This window comes from Xenopus laevis, chromosome 9_10S (genome assembly GCF_017654675.1).
Source record: "Xenopus laevis strain J_2021 chromosome 9_10S, Xenopus_laevis_v10.1, whole genome shotgun sequence".
NCBI classification, from domain to species: Eukaryota; Metazoa; Chordata; class Amphibia; order Anura; family Pipidae; genus Xenopus; species Xenopus laevis.
In genome coordinates, this window is record NC_054388.1 from 22,056,718 (window position 1) to 22,081,518 (window position 24,801).

The following is a 24,801-nucleotide window of genomic DNA, read 5'->3' on the forward strand; positions in this document are numbered from 1 at the left end:
TCAAAAAATTCTTTCCACTATTGTATGTGTTGGTTAACAGCCGGGGAAACAATAACATTTTTGTAAGAAAAGCCTCCTATCAAGAGCTCTGGCCACTGCTCCAGATTGGTGCATCCTTTGGTCCTACACCATACACATAACATGCAAGTGGGTGAAGATGCTTGGGGGGACGGCTGTGAACGGAGAAGGAATTCTCAGTGGAATATTTGGAAGATAGCCAGGCCCTGTCACCACCCTGATACTCAGGTGACACTTTACAATGTCTATCAGAGGCTCTCTTTTTGAGCAGTTACTACTGAAGACAATGAGTTTTGAGCCTTTTGCCAAATCTTGGAAAAGTGATCAACCAAAGAGTTAACGGCAGGGTCATCTGAGGAATGACCAGAAAATGAAAATGCTCTAGGATGATAACCAAAAACAGCAAAGAATGGAGATTCCTTAGGGTAGTGAGTAGAATTATTGAGTGCAAACTTAGCTCACAGAAGGAAATCTGGCCATTGTGATTGATTACTGGAGATGCAACACCTAAGATATTGCTCCAATGATTGATTTGACGTTTCCGTCTGGCCGCTATTTGAGGATCATACGCAAAGGAAAAAGACACCAGTGCCCATAAGTGAACAAAAGGCCTGCCAGAACCTTGACAATTGATCAGAAACAATGTAAACTGGAGCCCCATGAAGCATGAATATTTTTTTTAGGAAGAGTTCAGCAAGAGACTTTGCAGAGGGGAGTATGGGAAGGGGAATAACATGATACATTCTGCTAAACCAATCAACTAGTACCCAGATAACAGTATTCCTTCTAGAAGGAGGTAATTCCACATTGAAATCCATGGAAATATTAATCTGTGATTTTTCAGGAATATTAACACCCTGCCTTAAAAGGGTTGTTCACCTTTGAGATAACTGTATGATGTAGAGAGTGATATTCTGAGATTTGCAACTGGTTTTCATTTTTTAATATTGAAGGTTTTTGCGTTATTAGCTTTAAGCAATCTGGTAACTAATGCCCAAATTACCCTAGCAACCATGCATTGATTTGAACAGGAGACTGGAATATCAATAGGAGAGGGTCTGAATAGAAGGATGAAAAAGTAGCAATAACAATACATTTGTAGCCTTACAGAGCATTTTTTTTTTTTTGAAGGAGATAGCGACACCCAATTGAAAGCTGCAAAGAATCAGAAGAAAAAGACAAATGACTATAAAAATAAATAATGAAAACCAATTGAAAAGTTGCTTAGAATTTCCTGTTATATAACATAATAAAAGTTACCTTAAAGGTGAAGGGCAGAAGAGAACAGGTTTTACTACAGCCCGGATGCCCGACTACCCTAGAATCATGAGTCTTAAACAAAAGTGCCTCATGAAGGTTTTCCAGAACAAAGAGGTTTCCTGGAGGTACATAAATTGGTAAATTAACCTGGGCTATATATTGGGATATAGGTCTGGGCTCACATCCTTAGAGACAATAGAATCAGGTTCAGACCTCTCTCAAGGATCTGCCTTAGCATTTCTTACCTCGGGCCTGTAGCATATGATAAAGTTGAAGTGGTTAAAAATAATTCCCACCTGGCACTTGCCAGACTCAATATACAAGAGAGGGGCCTCCAAAAGATGTCTCCACTCATAAACACACATTTAATGGCTAGCAATTCCCTGTTACCAATATCATAACTAACCTCTGTAGGCGAAAACTTCCTTGAAAATAAGGCACAAGGATGAATTTTATTGGTAACAGGTTGTCGCTAAGACAAAACTGCTCCTGCACCAATCTCAGAAGCATCCACTTTTACCAGGAAAGGAAGAGTAGAATCTGAAAGGAGGTCCACCTGGGGTGGGGGGGGTACACGTTTTTTTCCCAAAGGGTTGAATTCTCCATCAACCTACTTCTGAACATGAGCACAATGGTCAGTTATATTACAAGGATATATAAGAAAATCATCTATGTACACCACCACTACACAGCGGCCAAGACAATCACAAAAATGTTGTTTACAAATTCTTGGAAGACGACTGAGGCATTATATAGGCATTACTAAGCATTTATAATGCCCGTCATGAGTGTTCAAGGCCATCTTCCATTCATCTCCTTCCCTGATTCAAATTAGATTATATGTGCCTCTCAGATCAAGCTTAGAAAGAAACGGTGGCACCCTTAATTCTATCGAAGAGTTCATAAATCAAGGCAAAGGGAAAAAGATTTTTACTGTGATCTTATTCAAACCTCTATAATCAATGCATGGCCTCAGGCTACCATTTTTTATCTCTACAAAAAAGAAGCCGGCACCTGCAGGAGAGTAGGAAGGCCTTATGAACTCCCTTTCCAGATCCATGGCCTGAGATTCTGGAAGAGATATAGGATATATCCTACCCCATGGAGGAGAGGAGCCTGGAACTAAATCAATAGCACAGTCATAAGGCCGGTGCAGAGGAAGGGTCTTAGCACCTTTTTTAGAAAAGACATCTGCAAATACGGAAACACATGTTGCAGCTTAAACACGGGAAGATTTTAGACAAGAAACCCCACAGCCTATTCCCTATTCACGTCTCTTGTTAGATATTATGCACTTATTTATCAAAAATCTAATTTGTGAGATTTGTAAGGGTTTTTTGTACTTCAAATAAACTCACAATTTAAAAAACTTGAATGCTAAATTATGAAAAAATCCAAATGTAAAAAAACTAGTAGGCTTAAAACTTGAAGGCTTAAAAAAAACTCGAAAATATTCAATTTAAAAAAATGGCTTTACTTTTGCAAAGGACATCGCTCATGGACTACTACATGAACTTGCCAGCTTTTAAATGCTGATTTTTTTTACATTTGAGTTTTTGAAAATATCATTCAAATTTGTGAGTTTTTATTTGTGAGAAATTTGTGGGCAAAAATGAAAATTCAATAAATCACCCCCTTAATGATATATAAGAAGATTTGTTTAGAGTGATTATCACCCATAGCATGAGATTATCAGATTTGAAAGACGCAAAACCATATCTTATAGAACTTCCATCGATGGCCCATAGCTTGATGAATGGGACAAGAGGTTGCATTGCAAAATGAATGTCTAAAAAGTTTTCTACTGTCTCTGTATCTGAAAAGGCAGTATTTTCTACGCAACCCTTCTCCCCCCAGGGTCATCTCTGGACTACCCTCCCTATGCCTCATATAAATCTGTATAGCGAGGTGCATCGAAGAAGAAAAGAGCAAGCATATTAATTAAGCTATCATTTTGATAGCATCAGAAAGCCCCACCCTAAACTGACTACATAAGGCAGTATCATTCCAGCCTGTCTCTACAGTGGTGAACTTCAGTACAATAATCCTCGACCCACCGTTTACCCTGTTTCTGAGTCAGCAGAGGCAGAATGATCAGGGTCATCATAGATAGTTGCCCTGGCTTTAAAAACCCTAGGAAGAGAGAGACAAGGTGGATCAGAAGGGGTTAAACTAAATGCCTATAGCTGAGGGTCTCATTGGAGTAAAGTAACAAAATTTACCCTGAACTCCTCGGTGGGAAAGGAGCAGGTTAAGAACACAAAATGTAATGTATAAGTCTATTGGAAGGCAAATAATTTACTATGGTCCCCACAGAATTTCTCAGGGAACGGGACCTTGGGTTCTACTGCTGAGGGGTTAGTAGTGATCTACCTCCCGGGACAGGAACTGGAGTGGAAGCAAAAGGTTGTTGCTGAATAACATCCAACCTTGCAGATAATCTCTGGAGACATTCGACAATCTGGTCTTTCTTTGTCTTTTGTTCCCCAATACACTGGAGGAGGCCTGCCAGAATTGTTTCTAAGTCGCAGATGAAATTCAGTGTCGATAATTGTAAGGTCATGTACCTGGAATGTAAAAATATGCAACCCATTTATACCATTAATGGGACTGCACTATACATAGTGGAAATGGACCTTCGACTGGAGTCCTTGTAGCTGATAAACTTGGCTGTAGCAAGCAATGCCAGTCAGCGGCTGCAAGCACAAACAAGATCTTGAACTGCATTAAAAGGGTCATAGATTCACTTTACAGAGCGCTGTTAAGGCCCCATCTAGAATCTGCTGTACATTTCTGGTCTCCGCTGATATAATGGGATATTAATGAATAACAGAGAATCCAGAGAAGGGCAGCTATTATTTATATAATAGTTGCTAATATTTTGCAGATACTGCTGAAAAATATGGCAACTAAATGTAGCAAATTGTATCGTTACCCAACTGAAACACCAGAGACAGGAACATTCAACTTTAAACCTACATTTTCCAAAAAAACGATAAAAAATAAATGATGGAAAGCAATTGACAATCTTTATTTCTTGTTCACAAAACAACTGAACTGAAAAAGTGTTTTTGGAAGGTGAACAACTGAAAAATACACATACCAGTGCTTAATTGCATTCCAATCTACACCTTCTTTCATCCTTTTTCTCTAGTTATGGGATCAGAATTTAATTGTTATAGCTTCTTGGTACCTCTGTCAGGGCAGATAGGAGTTAAACTGCAGCAAAATGAACTCGGATTAAACATGGACTGAACGGGGTTGCAAATACATTTTACATACACAGCAAATCATCTTTTACAAAAGACTTACCATTCACTAGCTTATTGCATAGAATCAAGGCTGTATTTTGTACCAGTTTATGCACTATGCATGAGCCAAAAGCCGAAAAGGACCAGGTGGCCCCCAGCACCATCAGCAGATTTATATCCCCCCTAGGCTACCTGGATAAAGCTGCCACCCTAGTCTTGGGCCTGCCAGTGCCTGGATCTAACTCGTCCTTCACTTTATAGTGACATATTAAAGCAGTTTAAGCAGGTTTTCGAACGTCACAGGTCTTATAGTGCAAAACAGCAAAGTTTTTATTTGTTTTGACCTCAACAAGGGTTGAACTTTTTCACAATGAAAACAGTGTCCACACAAATTCTAAAAGGTGAAAAAACATTTCATTAAACAATTATTTTATAAGGTTATATAATAGATGAGCCCAACATTTAGGGGGCAGATTTATCAAAGGTCGAATTTGAATTAGTGCAAAACAGCAAAGTTTTTATTTGTTTTGACCTCAACAAGGGTTGAACTTTTTCACACTGAAAACAAAGTGTCCACACAAATTCTAAAAGGTGAAAAAACATTTCATTAAACAATTATTTTATAAGGTTATATAATAGATGAGCCCAACATTTAGGGGGCAGATTTATCAAAGGTCGAATTTGAATTTGTGAGGTTTTTTTTACTAATAAATTCGTATGTACTCAGAACTGAAATGGTATCTTATTTAAGAAAAAACTAAAATTCAGACTAATGTTACTGACCAGAAAAACTCAAATCAAGGGACCTCTGCCATTGACTTGTAAATGAATTAGGCAGGTTTTAGGTGGCGAATATTCAAATTAGAACTGTTTCCATGGTTGAGTTGTGATAAATCTCACATTCAAATTTACATTCGAGTTGGTGCTTTTAAATTCAAATGGGTGAGTTTTGACGCAAAAAAAAAAAATTAGAAAATTTTAAATTTATCATTTGAACCTTCTTAATATATCTGTCCCCTACTTTCAAAGACAAGACAAATTACAACAAAACAAGGGTCAAGTCTGACTGCACTTTGTGCTGGAGCTTCACTGCAGATAATTGTATTCTGGAGGAGCAAGACCCATGCACTGTCTTTTTATGTGTGCATGTGAGGAACTAGATTCAGGAGTCAGTGGAGGAAATTATCTCTTCTTATCACTCCGGTAAATTGGAGCAGGGTCAGACTGGGCCGGCGGGACGCTGGGAAAAAACCCGGTGGGGCCCCGGTTCTAGATCCGACACCTGGATTTCTTCCAGGGGCTACTGCCTCAGGGCCTCCGTCCGGCATCTGCGCCGCCACTTGTGTACACAAGTGCTCACTCGCATGCGTGTCAGCTTTTTGCCGTGACCAAACAAACAGCATGCACGAGTGCGCACACGAGCGGCGCGGGGGGGATACAGAAAGGAAGGCAGTGAGGCAGCAGCCCTCGGAGGGGGCCCTGAGGCAGAAACCCCAGTGGGCCCCGGACCCCCCAGTCCGACCCTGGATTGGAGAAAGCTTAATAGGGAAATTTTGGGGTCAGGCAGCATAGGTACAGAATCCAGAAATCAGGCTGAGGTTCAAACCCAGTAAAATGGAGAATAAAAATAGCAATTGTAAAGCACGAGCAAAGACATTCACTAAGAACTTGGTGTCTATGTAAAGGACAGTAAAATCAAAAAAATTTTTTTAAAAAATTGTTAGTATACATTGAAAAAAACCCACCAAGATAAATTAAACTTTAACATAGCAAAGTCTTTATTAAGAAATAACTTACCGAAACTCCACTTGCACTCCTCTTCAGAAAAGGCAATCACAATCCACCATGTGGCGCTTGATTTGTCCTCCTTGGCTATCTCCTATTAGGAAGGCAGAAAGGAAAAATCAAGCGCCACATGATGGATCGTTGCCCTGTTGCCTTTTCTGAAGAGGTTTAATTTGTCTGGTGCTTTTTTTTATAATGTATACTAACACATTTTTTTTTATTTTTTTTTTTATTTTTGATGTTAATGGTCCTTTAAGCACACAGCCACCTAGCAACAGCTGTTGGGTTAGACAGCAGCCTCATAAATAGATTACTGGAATCCTCTGAAGGCTGTGAGCAGAGCAGTAAGAGGTTACAGCAACAGGATCTCGTGAGATCCTATTCCTGTCAGAATTTTTTGGCACATCCTTAAAGGGATACTGTCACCATATCAGTTAATAGTGCTGCTCCAGCAGACTACTGCACTGAAATCTGTTTTTCAAAATAACCAACAGATTTTTTATATTTAATTTTGCAATCTGACATGAGGCTAGACATATTGTCGGTTTCCTAGGTTCCCCCAGTCATGTTCACTCAGTCAGTCACTCTTTATTTCTGCACTGCAAGTTTGAGTGATATCACCCCCCCCCAGCAGCCTAACAAAACAATAGGAAGGTAACTAGATAACGGCTTCTGATAATTTCCTGGTAGATATAAGAACAGCACTCCATAGTAAAAATCCAAGTCCCACAGTTACATTGAGTAGAAGTAACAATAGCCTGCCTGAAAGCAGCTCCATCGTGAAGTGCTGGCTCTTTCTGAAAGCACCTGACCAGGCAAAATTAACTGAGATGGTTGCCTACACACTAATATTACAACTAAATAAAAATAAACTTGTTGGTTCAGGAATTACATTTTATATGGTAGAGTGTATTATATGCAGTGTAAATAGTGTAATTATTATAACTATTATTATATTATAGTATTATTATTTATTTAAGTTGTATTGATCTTAAAGAAGTAAGTTTGAGAAAACAACATTTTGTTAGTTAAACAGTATAACCTTTTATTGTTGCTGTCTGTAACATAGTAGGTTTAAGAACTGATAAACCAGGTACCTTGAGAGTAAGAAAAAATGACACTTTGTAGTAACGCATTTGCAATTGTAACATATTACTTCCTTTATTAACATCTTCCTTTTACTATCATCGATAACCTTAATTGGTGTGAGAATTTTTTTTTTAAGTCAGGTAAAATTGAAGATGGTTGAAGCGTGTATCCTAAAAGATATTTGTGTATAATATAAATAGTAAAATAACAACCATTAGTGATTGTATATTTAAAAACACCAGTCAAAATGGTTAGGTGGGATGGGTGCCGTTTCTAGTTGTCAATCCTTCTTTCCTACGAACAAATGGAACTTACATATCATAGATTCCTTCAAACTTATCTTTGTTCTTTGGGATGATACCACCTAGCTATAGCTGTTGATTAGAATGGCACACACCTGGTGGTTGCACATATTAAATCGAGCCTGTCTTGTTCTGTAGTTCCAATAGTATTTAGAAAAAGTCCTACGAGAAGAACACCTGACTACTTTGAGTATAATGGGTAGTGACAAACCTTTAGATGCTGCTGAAGTTGTAGCTGATCTTAAAAGAACAATAACACCAACAAATTAAAGTGTTTTAAAGGAATGCCATTATAATGTACTGTTGCCCTGCACAGGTAAAACGGGTGTGTTTGCTTCAGAAACACAACTATAGTTTATACAAACAAGCTGCTGTGTAACGATGGGGATATCAATGGGGGCAGCTCTGGGGGGGGGGGTGAATCACAGACTCTGTAACTGTTCTAACTTTACATTTAGTTGATACATTTGTTATCTTTGTGCTTGCTAAACAGAATCCCTGAGTTTCATTAAACCCAACTGTTAGACTTCATACGATAGTTTCTAATATTGCTGCTGAGAAATGTATCTACTTGTATCAACTAAATGTAAGCAAGTTGTAACCATTCAGAATGCTCCTGAAACACTGAGCTGCCAGACTGAAACACTAGAGTCAGGAACATTAAACTTTAAATCTACATTTTGGGAAAACTGTAAAAAAAGATGGAAAGCAATTGAAAAAAGGTCTTTGTTTATGGTGAGCAGCCTGAATACAACTGAACTGAAAAATGTGTTTGGAAGGTGAACAACCTCTTTAAGCATTTATTTATGAACACTATGGTGTTTAACATATATGTGGAGATGGTCACACCTCTTTTAAATTTAGAAATAACTATTCCCTATACACCATGCACCTGTGATGTCATAGGGGGTGTCTTAGGCATCAGTTTCACTTGTAGTAGTCTATTTTATATGGTGAGTTTGTTTGGGATGTCTTGAGAAAGGCTGGTACAGACATGTTGATAAGCACCAATAAATAATGTATTTAAAAGTCCAATTTTAGTGCATGGATACACATTTCACTAGATTCAAAAGTTTGGGAACACATCTCAGCCTGCATAATAATTTACTCCACTTTCAACAAAAAAGATAACCGTGGTTTGTCTTTCATTGCGTTGCATGTAGTTCTTACCTGCGATTTCTCCTTCACTTCCTGTTTCTTTAGAACATCTGTCAGGTTGCATGTGTTTTGTCGCATAGCGACGTGTCGGCTCCAGGCGCGTTGTGGAGTTGTAGCCTAAGTGTAACATGCATAGCATTTCCAAAGACACATTTGTACCACTCACTTTTCAAACAGCACCTAAATATCTTCATAACCACTAAATCTTTCACAACATTTTATAATGTAAACTTACGGTAAAAAAATGCTGAATCCTACCACCCGGCAGCTATCTGTGGCGCCTATGTGTTTTAAAGTTTCCACTCGCTTGCATTGTTTTGTTTCCATGTGTCATTGCATTGAACCCCCCCTTCTCTCCTACTTCAATTAGCCTAATTAACTGCTCTTCCAGGTCATCTTCTATGGAATATATATATATATATATATATATATATATATATATATATATATATATATATATATATATATATATATATATATATATATATATATATATATATATGTATATATATATATATGTATATATTTAATGTGATGTACCCCCCCCATTGAAATATGTTGCAATTTTTTTCTTAGGCTAGTGTTCTTGTTAGGAAAAAACCTGCATGCCAGCTCGTCCTTCTAATGCCAGCCCTGACACACCCACCCTTGATCGCCATAGGAAAGAAGTGATGTACTGCACATGCACCAATCAAGCCAGCCCCCCTCCCACCCAGCTCAGCTGCCGGATTAACTTCACAATTATATTGCTGTGGTGGCGTAGAGTTTACTATCATGAAAATGAAAATTTAATACAGTAGAAACCCATTTTACGTTTTTCAGGGACCCAGAAAAAAATGGTGTAAAATCCAGGAAATCCTTTAAATCAGCGAAATGTATAATGCATAATATATAAGTGGGACCACAAAACAACAATGTAAAATGGGGGGGAAACCTTAAATCAGGCAATGTAAAATTGAGGTTCCACTGTACAGTGTTGGACTGGCCCGCAGGGACACAAGGAAAAGCCCCTGTGGGCCCAGGTGTCAGTGGGCCCTCATGCTACTAAACTTTTGGCCTATTTCATGGCCATTCCCTATTTCTATGAGAACAAAGAGGCTAAATAGGTGGAATAATAGATTAGACTAGGATAATAATAGATTAGACTAGGAGAATAGAGGTTGAGTGAGGAAGAAAATAGTACTGAGGGTGGGCCCCTGGTCTAAGGTTTTTTTGGTGGGCCCCTGGTGTCGCAGGCTGATACTGCCACTGTATAAGTTTCCTTGTACAGGTTATCCGGAACCCATTATCCAGAAAGCTCCAAATTATGGAATGGCTATACCCCATTCGCTTCCTTTTTTTCCAAATAATACAAATTTATACAAATTATTTCCTTTTTCTCTGTAACAATAAAACAGTACCTTGTACTTGATCCAAAGTAAGATATAACTGATCCTTATTGGAGGCAAAACCAGTCTATTGGGCTTGTTTAATGTTTACTTGATTTTCTAGTAGATGTAAGGTATAAACATCCGAGTTACGGAAAGATCAGTTATACAGAAATCCCCAGGTCCCAAACATTCTGGATAATAGGTTCCATACCTGTACTAAAATTAGAAACTTTCTAAATATAATCAATTAAATATTCAGACCTGTTTCTGAAATAATCAAGTTACTCTTCACTCTCATCATCTGTTTGTCTTCATTCTGTATTCATGCAGGAGTTGGAAGTCTGATTTTGATTGACAGTTAAGTCTTATACAGCATTTTGGGAGGGAGGGCATTTTGCCTAGATGATGTATTAGTGCTCAGTCTTTTAAAATAACCAGAAATATAGTTTTCCTACATGCAGGGTTTGTGCTAAAGTCAGTTTCTTTTACAGTTTGCTTGTGTTGCAGTTGGTTATTTGAGTTATATAATAATATATTGGATTGAATTGTAAATGAATATCTGACACCCAACTCCTACATGAAAAGAAAATTAGGAGAAACCGATGCTGAGAGGATAGTGAAGATGAACTTGATTATTTCAGAAATGTTTCCAAATTATTAATGTAATCTATTAAAAAGTTTCTTCTTTCAGTATGGTGAAGCTTATATTAACTTTTAATTTTCACGATCGTCCCCTTTAATTTACCATATAGGGAACCCTTCTGCCCCAACGTGCCATCCTAGATACAGGGCCTCAAGTACATATGGTACCTGGTACCAGTTATGATGTCTGGGTGTTATGTGGGGATGGTAAATGAATAATAGCTATAAATATGGACAGAAAGAGGAAATGTGCAGGAATTAGTGAAAAACAATCTGTGATTAAAAAAAACACAACAAAACAAAAGGAAGTGAAATTTGCCATTACCTGAGTTGTCTGACCTCTTTTATATTAGAGAGAAAAGTGATCATATTGTAAAAGATAAGGATATCAGAGGTCACAAAGCAGCATTTCATACGAGCCAGAAAACTTCAAAGTGACTTTTGTATACTCAATGTTTTCATATTTTACAACAGGGGGCACATTGTTTTTTTGGGGTTTTTTTATAATACGTTGTCGTCATAAAACCAAATATAGCTAGTGACATATAATTATTTAACTAATAGGATATATATGCAGTTTATTCACAGCACTAGAATGTTATAGGCAAATATATGCCATTCATTCAATCATGTAAGAAGAGTTGTCTGTTTTTCTGCCTGCATTGAGCAACAAATCTTTTTGCTGGTGAGTGGGAAATCATGTGTGCTGCAAAACTGGCAATAACCCAGGTGCCGTTTCCCATTGTCTTCACATCTGTAGGATGGCTTATACTATATGCTGATGTCCAGAGCTTGAGCGACTGCTTGATAACAATTTAGCCATCAAGTCTCAGGTAGTACTGCTGGGCAGGCAACTAACTATATAAAAAATATCATGCATCTTTAAAAGAACATTAACCTCCAAAAATTAAAGTGTTTTTAATAAATGACAACATAATGTGTTGTTGCCCTGCACTGTTAAAACAGGTGTGTTTGCTTCAGAAACACAACTATAGTTTATATAAACAAGCTGCTGTGTATCCAGGGTTTACAAACTTTGCAGAATAGTCACTGGGGGACTGCAGTTCAAGGTTAAAAAAAAGTGGGAGGAGCCATCAACTGTGAATCGGATGTAACTCATTGATATCAATGGGAAATTTAAATTGTTGCCATTCTGAGACTATTAAAACCAGGGTCCCCAAAACTCTTACAGCATTTTTTACTATGGTCCAAGGTTATAAAAACAGATTCCAACAAGTTTGTTCTCAAACTTTCCTTTTGAGTCTGCTGTGTAACCCTTGCCTCTTCTCCTTTTTTTCTTCTGCCCTCATGTCAACACAGCAGCTTGTTTATATACTATAGCACTATTGTTAATGCATACTTTCTGAAGCAACCACAAAACCAGTGCAGGGCAACAGTATATTATATAGTGAATAAAGTACCCCCTCTTGTAAAATATAAGGATATTATAAGTTACAGAGGGGTTTCATGACCATATAAAAACACAAGGCCATGGAACTCCGAGGTAACTTCTAATTTCCTCATACTTTGCAACTGGGGTACTTTATTTATTATAATACACAAGTTTCAGTGAGTCATGTGACAGAAATGACATCAGAACTCACTGTTTATAACTGATGACATCAGAACTCAACGTTTATAAGGATATAATTTACAAGATATTCATGGCTTTTGTGTATTATATATGAATTACTTTAATACACTTTTACAATAGTTTCTAATGTTTTTCCTAACCAGAAAACATCAGACCAGCCTTCTGCCTTTTGTTACATTTACCACCACTGTTTGTAATCTATCCTTCAGCCAGTTCTTGATCCAAGTACAAATATTATGTTGCAGGGCAATGTTCCTAAAGCTGGCCATAGATGTAAAGATTTTTAAAAGATCTTTTCATTATCGTGAGACCACGATTATCTCAAAACGATCGTTTAAATGTACGATCTGTCCATCAATTAAAAAGACCATTTCAAGCGATATTGCCAGGAGAGGGTAGCTGCCTGCTTGGCCCTACAAACATAGATAGATTGCACTGGCACCAATATAATTTTATTAACCTGGCAGATCAATTTTCTGACAGATGTCGGATGAAAAATCATAAGATGCACAATCGTTTGATTCCCACTAACCTCACGATAATTTGAAGGATTGGTCGGATTGCACTGAAATCGATCATTCACCAACAAAAGATCTTTGCGTCTATGGGGACCTTAAGTTTAACCATTAACATTTAGTCTGGTACTTTAAGAAAGTCTAAGTAGATTACATCCACTTCCATCCCTTCCTGTTCACATTCTTATTAAAGGCAATTAAATTAAATTACGCATAAAACCATACCTGCACAAACTTTTTGGTCTGTTATTTACATTACTTAAGTGTTAGAGTTAGATATAAATCCACTGCTTGCTTTGTAACTTTGGGATCACCCAATCACTCTTGACCCCAAGAGTGAACCCATTGTAATCTCACTGCCCTATCTACACTAGCTTCCCCATAATGCTCTAACTCACGAGTTTGAACACACCTCCAGCCTCTTAGTGGTTCTTTCCTTGCACAGCTGACCACTTCCATTTAGTTGCAATCTTTAACAGTTGTATACTTTGTACCATATGGAAAAATTAGCCCAGTGTTCTAGGAACCCAAGCCTAGTCTTTTGTACACCAAGGCTTTAGCTATGCACTTAGCTCTCTAAGCTCTTGCTTAGAGACATGACAAAGATAACATTTTCAAACAAAATTACCTTGGATGATTTGTCTTTAATCTTAGACCAAAGATCCATGAACTCACTCTTTAAGGTCCTCCATGTACCATTGATGTTGTCTTTAGTACCAATATATACAGACAGCTGGGTCATGCCCAACCCAATCAACTAGATATCTACCCAATCGACTACATGCTGAGACCCTAGACACTTTTCTTTTTTTTTTATACAACTGTTTTATTGTTTTCAGAAATAAAATAAAATACATACATGTATCAGAGGTGACATTTCAAGAACCGTGCATTATCTATTTGTTGTTACATTATGAACGCCTTCGCATTGTAAGTGTTTATACTCGGCCTAGACACTTATAACAAAATCCTGTTAAAGATTCTTGGAATCTTGTTAAAGTTCATTAAAACTTAACAAATAATTAGTTTAGAGATGCTATATTTTGTTTTAGGCTGCAGTGGCAATGCCTCTGATGAGGCCTTCAGTACCTTACCATCTTTTTTTCTTCTGATTCTCAAGGGTTTTTTTTACAGTGAGAGCTGTGAAGATGTAGAATCCTCTCCCTGAATCAGTCGTACAGGCTGATACATTGGATAGCTTTAAAAAGGGTTGGATGGCTTTTTAGCAAGTGAGGGAATACAGGGTTATGGAAGATAGCTCATAGCACAAGTTTATCCAGGGACTAGTCCGATTGCCATTTTGGAGTCGGGAAGGATTCCCCCCCCCCGGATCAACTAGCAGTAAGGCAGGTTAAAATAGAGTTCAAAGGTTGAACTTGATGGACGTGTGTCTATTTTCAACCTTACTTACTATGTTTCTATTCATAGCACATGCTCTTGGTTCCTTTCATTTAACAGAGTAAAGGGATCAATGCACAATATGCAGTATTTATATGTAAAATGTGCAATACAAGGCTGATTGGTAATCCGTTTATTCACATTACATCTCGGCACTGAACTGAGTGCATTCTGCATCTGAATTCTAAAATAATAATAATATTTTTTTTTGTTTGGGTAATGTCTAATGTTACATAAACCGTTTCTTTACCTGTGATTTTCCCCTGGTGGGAAACAACTGAATCAGTCCCGTATTATTAGCATTGGCAAAAGTTGTAATTAGAGATGCACCAAATCCACTATTTTGAATTCAGCAGAACCCCAAATTCTTTGCTAAAGATTCGCCCGAATACTGCACCAAATCCTAATTTGAATATGCAAATTAGGGGTGGAAAGGGGAAAACATTTTTTATTTCCTTGTTTTGTGACAAAAAATCACGTGATTTCCCTTCCCTCCTTCGGCTGGGCAGAAGGATTCGGCCAAATCCTGGTCAAACCGTGAACCGAATCCTGTATTCGGTGCATCTCTAATTGTAATTCACCTGTCTTAACACACAGGGTGGATTTTTGTGTTAAAATGCACTACAACTGAACACAGGGTGGATTTTTGTGTTAAAATGCACTACAACTGAAATCTGTCCCATACATGGGCTGACTTAAGAGCTACTAACTGATGCCCCCAAAGACTACATGGTTAAAGGAGAAACAAACCCTTAATAAAATAAAAAAAAACCTACTAATCTTACATCCCTCTCCCTCCTCCCCCCAGCCTAGCTGCTACCCCGGGCAAATGCCCCTAACTCTTTACTTACCCCTCCGTGCAGATTCTGTCCAGTGGAGTTCACAGCAGCCATCCTCTTCTCTTCAGTAATCTTTGAAATGAGATCTGCGTATCGGCGCATGCGCAGTTGGAGCAATTGTCAGTGTCACGACAACTGCGTATGCGCCAAAACTCACGAAAATTGCTCAAGCGCCGGTCTCATTCCAAAGATTACCAAAGCAGCTGAAGATGGCGCCTGTGAACTCCTTAATGAACGCCTTAATGAAAATCTGCCTATGGCCCAATAGCATCAGCTGCTATGACAAATGAAAATGTCTGCTAATGTTTTAATTTCTGGCAACCCCCTTAGGGTGATGCAGACAAGATTTGTTGCCCGTGGAATCTGCTGCCGATAAGTAATCTTCAAATAATTTCTCTGCAAGTAAATCACATTACTTACATCTTAATCACATTTTCCCTCGATTAAACCAGTGCGAATCTGGTTGTGTGCCATGGCCCTTATAATGAAGCTTAGATGAGCTGCTAGTCCTAATGTAGAACATCAAACTCCAAAATTGGTAATGTATTGAAGGTGTATAGGGAAGTGGTTTACTGTGAGATAGAGGATATCAGTACAGAGACAATTAACTTAACCAAGAAATGTAAATGTTGTTAGTCCTTTTAGTTACTAAGGGTTTTTAATTAATGTTGTTGCCTAGATGTTAATGTATAGAATTGATTGTGTGTCGTTTGTGAGACAAAGATAGCTGTTTTTGGTTTCTCTAAGCAATTACATTTAGAGGCCCATTTATCAAAGGTAAAATTTCATGTGAATTTTTTTTTTTACTCTAATAAATTAGAATATACTCGAAATTCGATCAACTTGAACGCATATTACCGACTCGAAAACTCGAATCAAATTTGACTAAACTTGAATAGAGTTTTTTCAACGAAAAAAACTTGAATGTCAGGAAGGCTATTAAAGGAACAGTAACACAAAAAAGAAGTAATGACAATATAATGTACTGTTGTACTGCACTGTTAAAACTGACATGTTTGCTTCAGAAACTCTACAATAGTTTATATAAACAGGCTGATGTGTAGCCATGGGGGCAGCCATTCAAAGCTGAAAAAGGAAAAAAGCTACAGGATATGCAGTAGATAACAGATAAGCTCTCTAGTATACAATGGAATTGTTTAGAACTTATCTGTTATCTACTGTGTCTCCTGTTCTTCAATGGCTGCCCCGTGGATGCACAGCAGCTTGTTTATATAAACTATAGTTGTGTTTCTGAAGCAAACACACCAGTTTTACCAGTGCAGGGCAAAATTAAAGACACTTTAAGACACTTTTTTTGTGTTACTGTTCCTTTAACATCTTCAAATGGGTCACTGGACCTCTCCTATTGACTTATACATGAACTCAGCAGGTCTTTGGTGGCGAATAGTCGAAGTTCAAATTATTCCAAGGGTAAAGCTTTAATAAATTTCAATTTCAAATCCGAATTGAGTTTGGATTATTCCCAATTCAAATTTGTGAGTTTTGGCCAAACAAAAAATAGAAAATTAAATTTACTATTCGACCATTGATAAATCTGCCCCTTAATGTTGCAAGAAGGTCAGTAGCAGCTACATGGAATAAATAATACATTTTTGGTATCATATGGCAGAAGTTCAGGTAAGAATCGCCACTTGTAACATGAACCTATAACATGAATAGCCTTCCCATGTTTTATGATATATTTTACTTTCATATTTGTGGAATGCATGGCATCTGTTAATTTCTCAGATGTCTTGTATGTTTAGGGCTTATGTAAAGCAACCGGAGACTGTTGTGCCCCTTGCTGTTTGGAATAAACCTTTCACCAGACATTTTTTTTTTCTTTTTCTTGCAGGGCCGCATGGAGTATCTGGTGAAGTGGAAGGGGTGGTCTCAAAAGTAAGTCTAGTTATGCATTTCATCTTATTTAATAGGGTCTGTGTCATGATTGTGGTACTTCGAGCTGCATGTGACTTTAGGTGAGGCTGTTAGGGGTCACTTGCGCAGTCTCTTACTCACCTTTACACACAGGTTAGACTAGCACAACAGCACCTCAAATGCCAAACAATACTGCCACCAGGGCCAGAACTAGGGGTAGGCAGAAGAGGCACCTGCCTAGCACGCAATGAAAGGGGGGCACTGGGCAGGTACCTGTCTTCTGCTTACCCCTAGTCCATGTTCGCTGCTCTCCCTCCCTTCTGGCTCTTTCCCTTCCCCACCAGCGCTTTTCTCCTCCCTCTCCCTACCCCTCTGGCACTCTCCCCTCCCTTTCCGGCACTTCCCCTCCCTCTCACCTGGTTTTGCTTCAAAAAATGATTAATTATATCTAAGTTGGCATCAAGTACAAGGTACTGTTTTATTATTACAGAGAAAAAGGAAAACATTTTAAAAAATTTGGATTATATGATTATAATGGTGTCTATGGCAAACAACCTTTCCGGAAAATGCCCCCATCCTTGTATAATTATTTTAAGCTATAAGTCCTTAACAGCACTATTAACTGGCTATTACCACTCTCTACATCACATTGAAAAGTTAGTTCAAAGATGAACAACCCCTTGCTAACTGATGTACGGGTCGTGCTTTTCCTGCACCCGCTCGCCACCCGCCCATCACTGGTCCCGACTTCTGGGTTCCGTTTATAGACCCACGCCACCCGCCCCACCAATGATGTCACAAAAGGGGTGGGGCGAGAGGCGCACGTCTATAAAAGTTCAACCCGGAAGTCGGATGCCAGCATTTGGAAGGCCAGAAAGGGGGGTGCGAGGGTCAGCCCAAATCCACCCGACCCGCACATCACTACTAACCGACCTTGGACAACATGTGCTGATCAGAACAACATGTGCTGTGCTGATCAGAACCCATGCAAATAAACCAACCAACCAATTTTTAGTCTACAGCACATTTTCAATTTATGAATTGTAATAAAAAAAACCTTCCTTTTAAAATAGGACACCTAAGGAAAAAAAAAATTACCCCTTATTATGGATTATCAGATTAAGGGGAACAGCTGTAAACTCATCCTGAGCATTTTGGGTTGGAAAAGTACTTCCACCTGCAGTTCTGCATGGTTGCTATTGAAATCAGTGGTAGGTCCAGGAGGTAGTTGCTAGGGTTCACTACATCTGACAGGGTTAAATCAGCCAGAGTATGGTCAACTTTAGCCATCCCAAACAAAAAACTTCACCCTCCACCTATGATTTCTTTTAACCCTTTACCTGCCAGTCGTTTTGTCCTAGATGCGAACATCTACTGCCAAGCAGTTTTTAGATATTTTGCACTCTTTCACTTTAAGGGCCTTTCCTGGGGTGATCTTTTAGTTTACCACGAAAACAATATATTGTTTTTTTCAGGACAACCTGAACTTTCACAATATGCAAGAATTTTGGTGTAATTCTATTTCTGTACAAAAATATAGGCTTCTAAGTGTCTAATAAAATGAAAAAAATCATGTTTCACGAAGAACAATCACATATATCAGAGAACACAGCTTAGAAAGGTCTATGTCTCCTGAACGCGGCAATACCAAATATATATAGTTTTATGGAGATTTCTCACTTGTATAGCTCAAAATCTACAAGCAGTACACAACCAAATTTCCAAAGCAACGCTTCCCAAACGGCATACTTTTGATTTCAAGGCCAAACATTCTGCTAACAGTAGGTTTACCCAAGAAAACTACCCATTACTAGAAAGAACAGATTCTGGTGAACCAAAAATGGGTAAAAATATCTTTGTACTCCAAACTACCAAGTTGCAATTGTTTCCTAAAGTTATAATGTTTTATAGAAATTGGTGAATTTTTTGAAAAATGACCTCAAAGCTTCCACTCTACAGCAACATATCTCCCACACATCATTAGGTATCAATGTAAAACACCCCAAATATGAAATCCTGGGGTCCACTGAACAGTTTGATTCCCAATATATATAGGTGTACCCAAGCACGTGGCATAGGGGGCCCCAAATGGAAGACCCCCCTTCCTGAAATCTGTCATTTCAGATTCAACACATTTACATCATTTTGGGGTGCGGCAAAGATAGAAAAAGTACGTTCACCCCAGAAAACCATATATTTTCAGAAAAAAGTACACATTCCCCTGAATCCAAATTGGGTGTGCATGTCTTTCTACTCCAAAGTACCAAGCCGCAAACCATTCCTAAATTTGATGATTTTGGGGACATTTTCAAAAATCACTTCAAAATTTCTAACCTGCAGCATCGTATTACCCACATACTTTTAGGTATCAAGAGAAATCACGCCAAATATGAAAGCCTAGGGTCCTCTGAACAGTTTGATGCCCAATACGTATAGGTGTACCCAAGCATGTGGCATATAGGGGCCCCAAAAGGAAGACCCCCATATGGTCTGTCATTTCAGGTACTGCAAAATCAACACATTTACATCGTTTTGGGGGGCGGCAAAGATAGAAAAAATACGTTCACTCCAGAAAACCATATATTTTCGTAAAGTACACATTCCCCTGAATCCAAATTATATATGCATGTCTTTCTACGCCAAAGTACCAAGCCGCAAACCATTCCTAAATTTGGTGATTTTTGTGACATTTCCAAAAATCACTTCAAAATTTCTAACCTGCAGCATCGTATTTCCCCACATACTTTTAGGTATCAAGATAAATCACCCCAAATATGAAAGCCTAGGGTCCTCTGAACAGTTTAATGCCCAATATGTATAGGTGTAGCCAAGCACGTGGCATACAGGGGCCCCAAAACGAAGACCCCCATATAGTCTGTCATTTCAGGTACTGCAGAATCTAAATTGGGTATGCATGTCTTTGTACTCCAAAGTACCAAGCCGCAAACCATTCCTAAATTTGGTGATTTTGGTAACATTTCCAAAAATCACTTACAAATGTCTACCCTGCAGCATCTTATTTCCCACATACTTTTAGGTATCAAGAGAAATCACCCCAAATATGAAAGCCTAGGGTCCTCTGAACAGTTTGATGCCCAATATGTATAGGTGTACCCAAGCGCGTGGCATATAGGTGCCCCAAAAGGAAGACCCCCATATGGTCTGTCATTTCAGGTACTGCAAAATCAACACATATACATAGTTTTGGGGGGGGAGTAAAGGTAGAAAAAAGTACATTCACCCCAGAAAACCATATATTTTCGGAAAGTACACATTCCCACTAATCTAAATTGGGTATGCATGTCTTTGTACTCCAAAGTACCAAGCTGCAAACCATTCCTAAATTTCCAACATGCAGCATCGTATTTCCCACATACTTTTAGGTATCAAGATAAATCACCCCAAATATGAAAGCCTAGGGTCCTCTGAACAGTTTGATGCCCAATATGTATAGGTGTACCCAAGCACGTGGCATATAGGGGCCCCAAAAGGAAGACCCCCATATGGTCTCTCATTTCAGGTACTGCAAAATCAACACATATACATAGTTTTGGGGGGGGGAGCAAAGGTAGAAAAAAGTACATTCACCCCAGAAAACCATATATTTTCGGAAAGTACACATTCCCGCGAATCCAAATTGGGTATGCATGTCTTTGTACTCCAAAGTACCAAGTCGCAAGCCTTTCCTAAATTTGGCGATAAAAGCAACAGTTTTTAAATTTTTGAAAATTGCCTAAAAATATTGCAATTGGCCGCATTTATCTCACCCAATTTCTTGCATACAATTGTAAAACACCATAAATATTGATGCCAAGGGTCTCCTGAAAAGTTTGATGCCCAATATGCATTGATATACCAAGGCAGCTGGCATGTGCGGACCCCAAATGAAAATAGTGCATATGATTTTTCTCCGCTGCTGATTCGCCTTCTGTGAACATAGACCCTTGACTTCATATTATGTGCCTCAAGACCCTCCTAACAGCAAAGACCCCCCCAAAACCATATATTTTTGGAAAGTACACATTCTGACGAATCCAAAAAAGATCTCTTTCTACACCAAACTACCAAACTGCAAAGCTTTTCTAAACGTAAAGCTTTTTACAACATTGTTGCAGTTTGCCGCATTTATCGCACACAATGTTTTATGTATTAAGAAAAATCACCCTAAATATGGACGTCAGAGGTCTACTGAATAGTTTGATGCCCAATATGCATAGATTTACCAAAGTATGTGGCGTGTACGGACCCCAAATGAAAAACATGCATATGAATTTTCACGCTAGCCAACTAAGCTGCAGAAAAGAGAGCCCCAACTGTGCGTTATGTGCCGTAAGACCCCAAAACTGTAAAAAGACCCCCAAAAAATGATATATTTTTGGAAAGCATATATTCTGGCGAATCAAACTAAGTAAAATAAATCTTTCTATACCAAAGCACCAAACAGCAAAACTATAGTAAAGATACATAAGGAACAATAATGCATGGATAAAATTGCAATAAAACCACAAAAATAGCGTAAATCAATGAAATAACAAAATAATTGATCCAACAGCATAATTAGTGGCCGAAAACGATTATCCAATAGTCACGCTGTCAAAATAACATATTTTTAGGCAAAACAAACGGTACAATGAATAAGTAAAAAAAAAAAAACACCAGTTTGTGAGTTTTTGTGTATACATATTTGTGCACTTCTAAAAGTTGTCTGAGTGTGCAAATACATGTAATTAAGTGTAAATAAGTGTACAAAAGGGACCAAATGTGCTAAAGTAAAAAAAAAAAAAAATTCCAATCTTTACTAAAATGTTTGTGTAAGTGTATAAATGTACTATAGGTATGTATAAGTGCAGGTAAGTGTGTAAAAAAACGTGCACTTACCGTTTTTGTAGCAGGAGGATCGCTGGAACTGAAGGAGGACTCGTGGCAGCATGTTAGCAGAGTTACTGCGCAGCAGGAAGTGAGTGGGCGGGTGGTGCGACGTGGATCAGGTAAGGAAGTAGCAGCAGCGCTTCCATTGCGCTTCTGCTACTTTAAAAGTCGGATCTGCGACAATCGCGTCGCAGATCCGACTTGACAGCCCCCCAGCCACGTTGCCCAGGGGGCTGTCTACCCTCCTGACTCTCTGCAGAGGCGGCAAAAGCCGCCAAAGCAGAGAGAAGGGCTCAGCTGCAGGAGAACGTACAGTGTACGTTCTTGGCAGCCTGAGCCCTGAACCGCCAGCACGTACGCCGTACGTGCTTGGCGGTTAAAGGGTTAAAGAACAAAATCTGTTGTCTGATTATAAAGCTAGAAGTAACAGTAAAAGCTTGTGTCCTGGATACCATGCCAAATGTGTATGTTCTCAGTATTAAGTATGCTGTTTTTGTAGCCTGGATACCATACCAAAGATAGCATTATGTACACTAGTACTGTTTGTTGGATACCACTGCAGAGAAACACGTCTTTAACGTGAAATTATATATGCTTGTTCTGTAGTTTAAATATCAAGCCAAATATATATATATATTTGGCTTGATATTTAAACTACAATGCTGAGGATCAATTGCAAACTCACTGAACAGAAATGTACCATGTGGCCCCCCTTCAAGTCACTGACTAGCTCAGAGTTATAGAGCTGAAAAGCAGGAAGTTGGATTCTGGCTGTTTTATTAGACATCTGTTCACTCCAGCCTTTATACATTACATTTTTGGCTAACTAACTATATTAGAAACTTTTTTTTTTTTGCACAGCCTATCCATTTACACAGTTTTTATTTTCACACTGAACTGTTCCTTTAATAATAAAACATTTTTTGTTTTTTTACTAAAACCCTGTGAGTGCCGCAATCCTTGTTCACTGTTTATTTCCCATGCTGGCACCCAGGTATTAATTTTGTCTACGGAGTACACCATTCCTTTGGTTATATATATATATATATATATATATATATATATATATATATATATATATATATATATATATATATATATATATATATATATATATATATATATATATATATATATATATATATATATATATATATACCTTCCCCTCCTAATTTTGTGGACACCCCAATACCAGTAGTCAGATATAAACTTATTAAGCCTTATCTTAGCTAATTTGTTGTTGTATATATGTATGTGTATATATATATATATATATATATATATATATATATAAATATATAATGGGGGCTGAAACATTGGATATGCATTAAATAAAGCACAATTTATTCACATGAAAATGGAGTGCGTGTCCTTCTGAAATATTATATGAAGCAATTTTGACCCTTGCACCCAGAAATATTCTTAATTCCAGTAAGAGTGCATACACTGGTCTTTGAGTATATATATAAAAGTATGTATATATATAAGTATGTATATATATATAAGTATGTGTATATATATATATATATATATATATATATATATATATAATATATATATATATATATATATATATATATAAGTATGGATATATATAAGAGGTGCACGACCAAGTTTGTAGTAATATTGAAAGGAGAGTCAGCACACTCTGTATAATTTAGGTGAAAACAAGTGTTGGTTAATTCACACATCTCATCCGACGTTTCTGTCCCACATGGGGACCTTTCTCAAGGATACAGTGCAGTAACAAAGATCACAATTAAATACCCACCCCCATCAGTGTATTTTGGGCGCCAAAAATGATGTCACCAGTCAGGCCCGGACTGGCAATCTGTGGGTTCTGGCAAATGCCAGAGGGGCTGCTATTAGGTCCCATAGAAAGTCAGCATTTAGTGGGCTGGTGGGGGCTGTTAGGGTCTCTATGTGGGCTGATTGGGCCTCTGTGTACATGAAATGACAGGGCCTATTTTAATTCTCAGTCCGGACCTGTCACCAGTCCATATAAGGAATGTAAGACCATCCTTGTATCACTTTGCCTCTTTTCAAATAGCAAGTGCAATATTTCTTTTCACCACCGGGTGTCAGTGTCCAGTCCGGACTGGACACTGACACCCGGTGGTGAAAAGAAATGTGTGAATAAACCAACACTTGTTTTCACCTAAATTATACAGAGTGTGCTGACTCTCCTTTCAATATAAGTATATATATATATATATATATATATATATATATATATATATATATATATATATATATATATATATATATAAATAGCCGCACTCAAAGGGTTTTCAGTAAAAAATGTTTTAAACTCAATGTCCCTCGAAACGTTGAGATTAATAACAAAAAGTCAAAAAATTCTACTGAAAATCCTGTGAGTGCCACTATTCTTTGCATATGTTTACACTTACTTAGCAGGCACCCAGGTACTTTCCTGAGGAAACGGAGTGCACCTTTGGGACTTATATATATATATATATATATATATATATATCCCTTTTTAACATTAAATATATAACTTAATTTTATGCCTTTGTTTTTTTTAGATACAGCACCTGGGAGCCAGAGGAGAACATTTTAGATGCCAGATTAGTAGCAGCTTTTGAAGACAGGTAATGGGTGTGTTCAGTGTCTTTTGCCCCAAATATTTAAACTGACTAATAAATACAAATCAACATCATTGATTTTGTCTACGCTTTTTTGCAGGGAGAGAGAAAGAGAAATGTATGGTCCAAAAAAACGAGGCCCTAAACCTAAAACTTTCCTCCTGAAGGTGAGTAAATAGCTTCATAATAAGTATAAATAACATTTATTTTACCATACAAAACAAAGC

At 37.9% G+C, this 24,801-nt stretch overlaps 1 protein-coding gene across 2 annotated transcripts in view; it reads left to right on the top strand.

The window, feature by feature from the left end:
* cbx8.S (chromobox 8 S homeolog) overlaps positions 1-24,801 on the top strand; it is a 29,933-nt gene that overhangs the window by 2,986 nt on the left and 2,146 nt on the right. Inside the window, 3 exon segments of one of the 2 annotated variants that reach the window (NM_001095389.1) lie at positions 17,077-17,120; positions 24,515-24,580; positions 24,675-24,741. In NM_001095389.1, the coding sequence (NP_001088858.1) occupies positions 17,077-17,120; positions 24,515-24,580; positions 24,675-24,741 (177 nt within the window). 2 annotated transcript variants of the gene reach the window in all.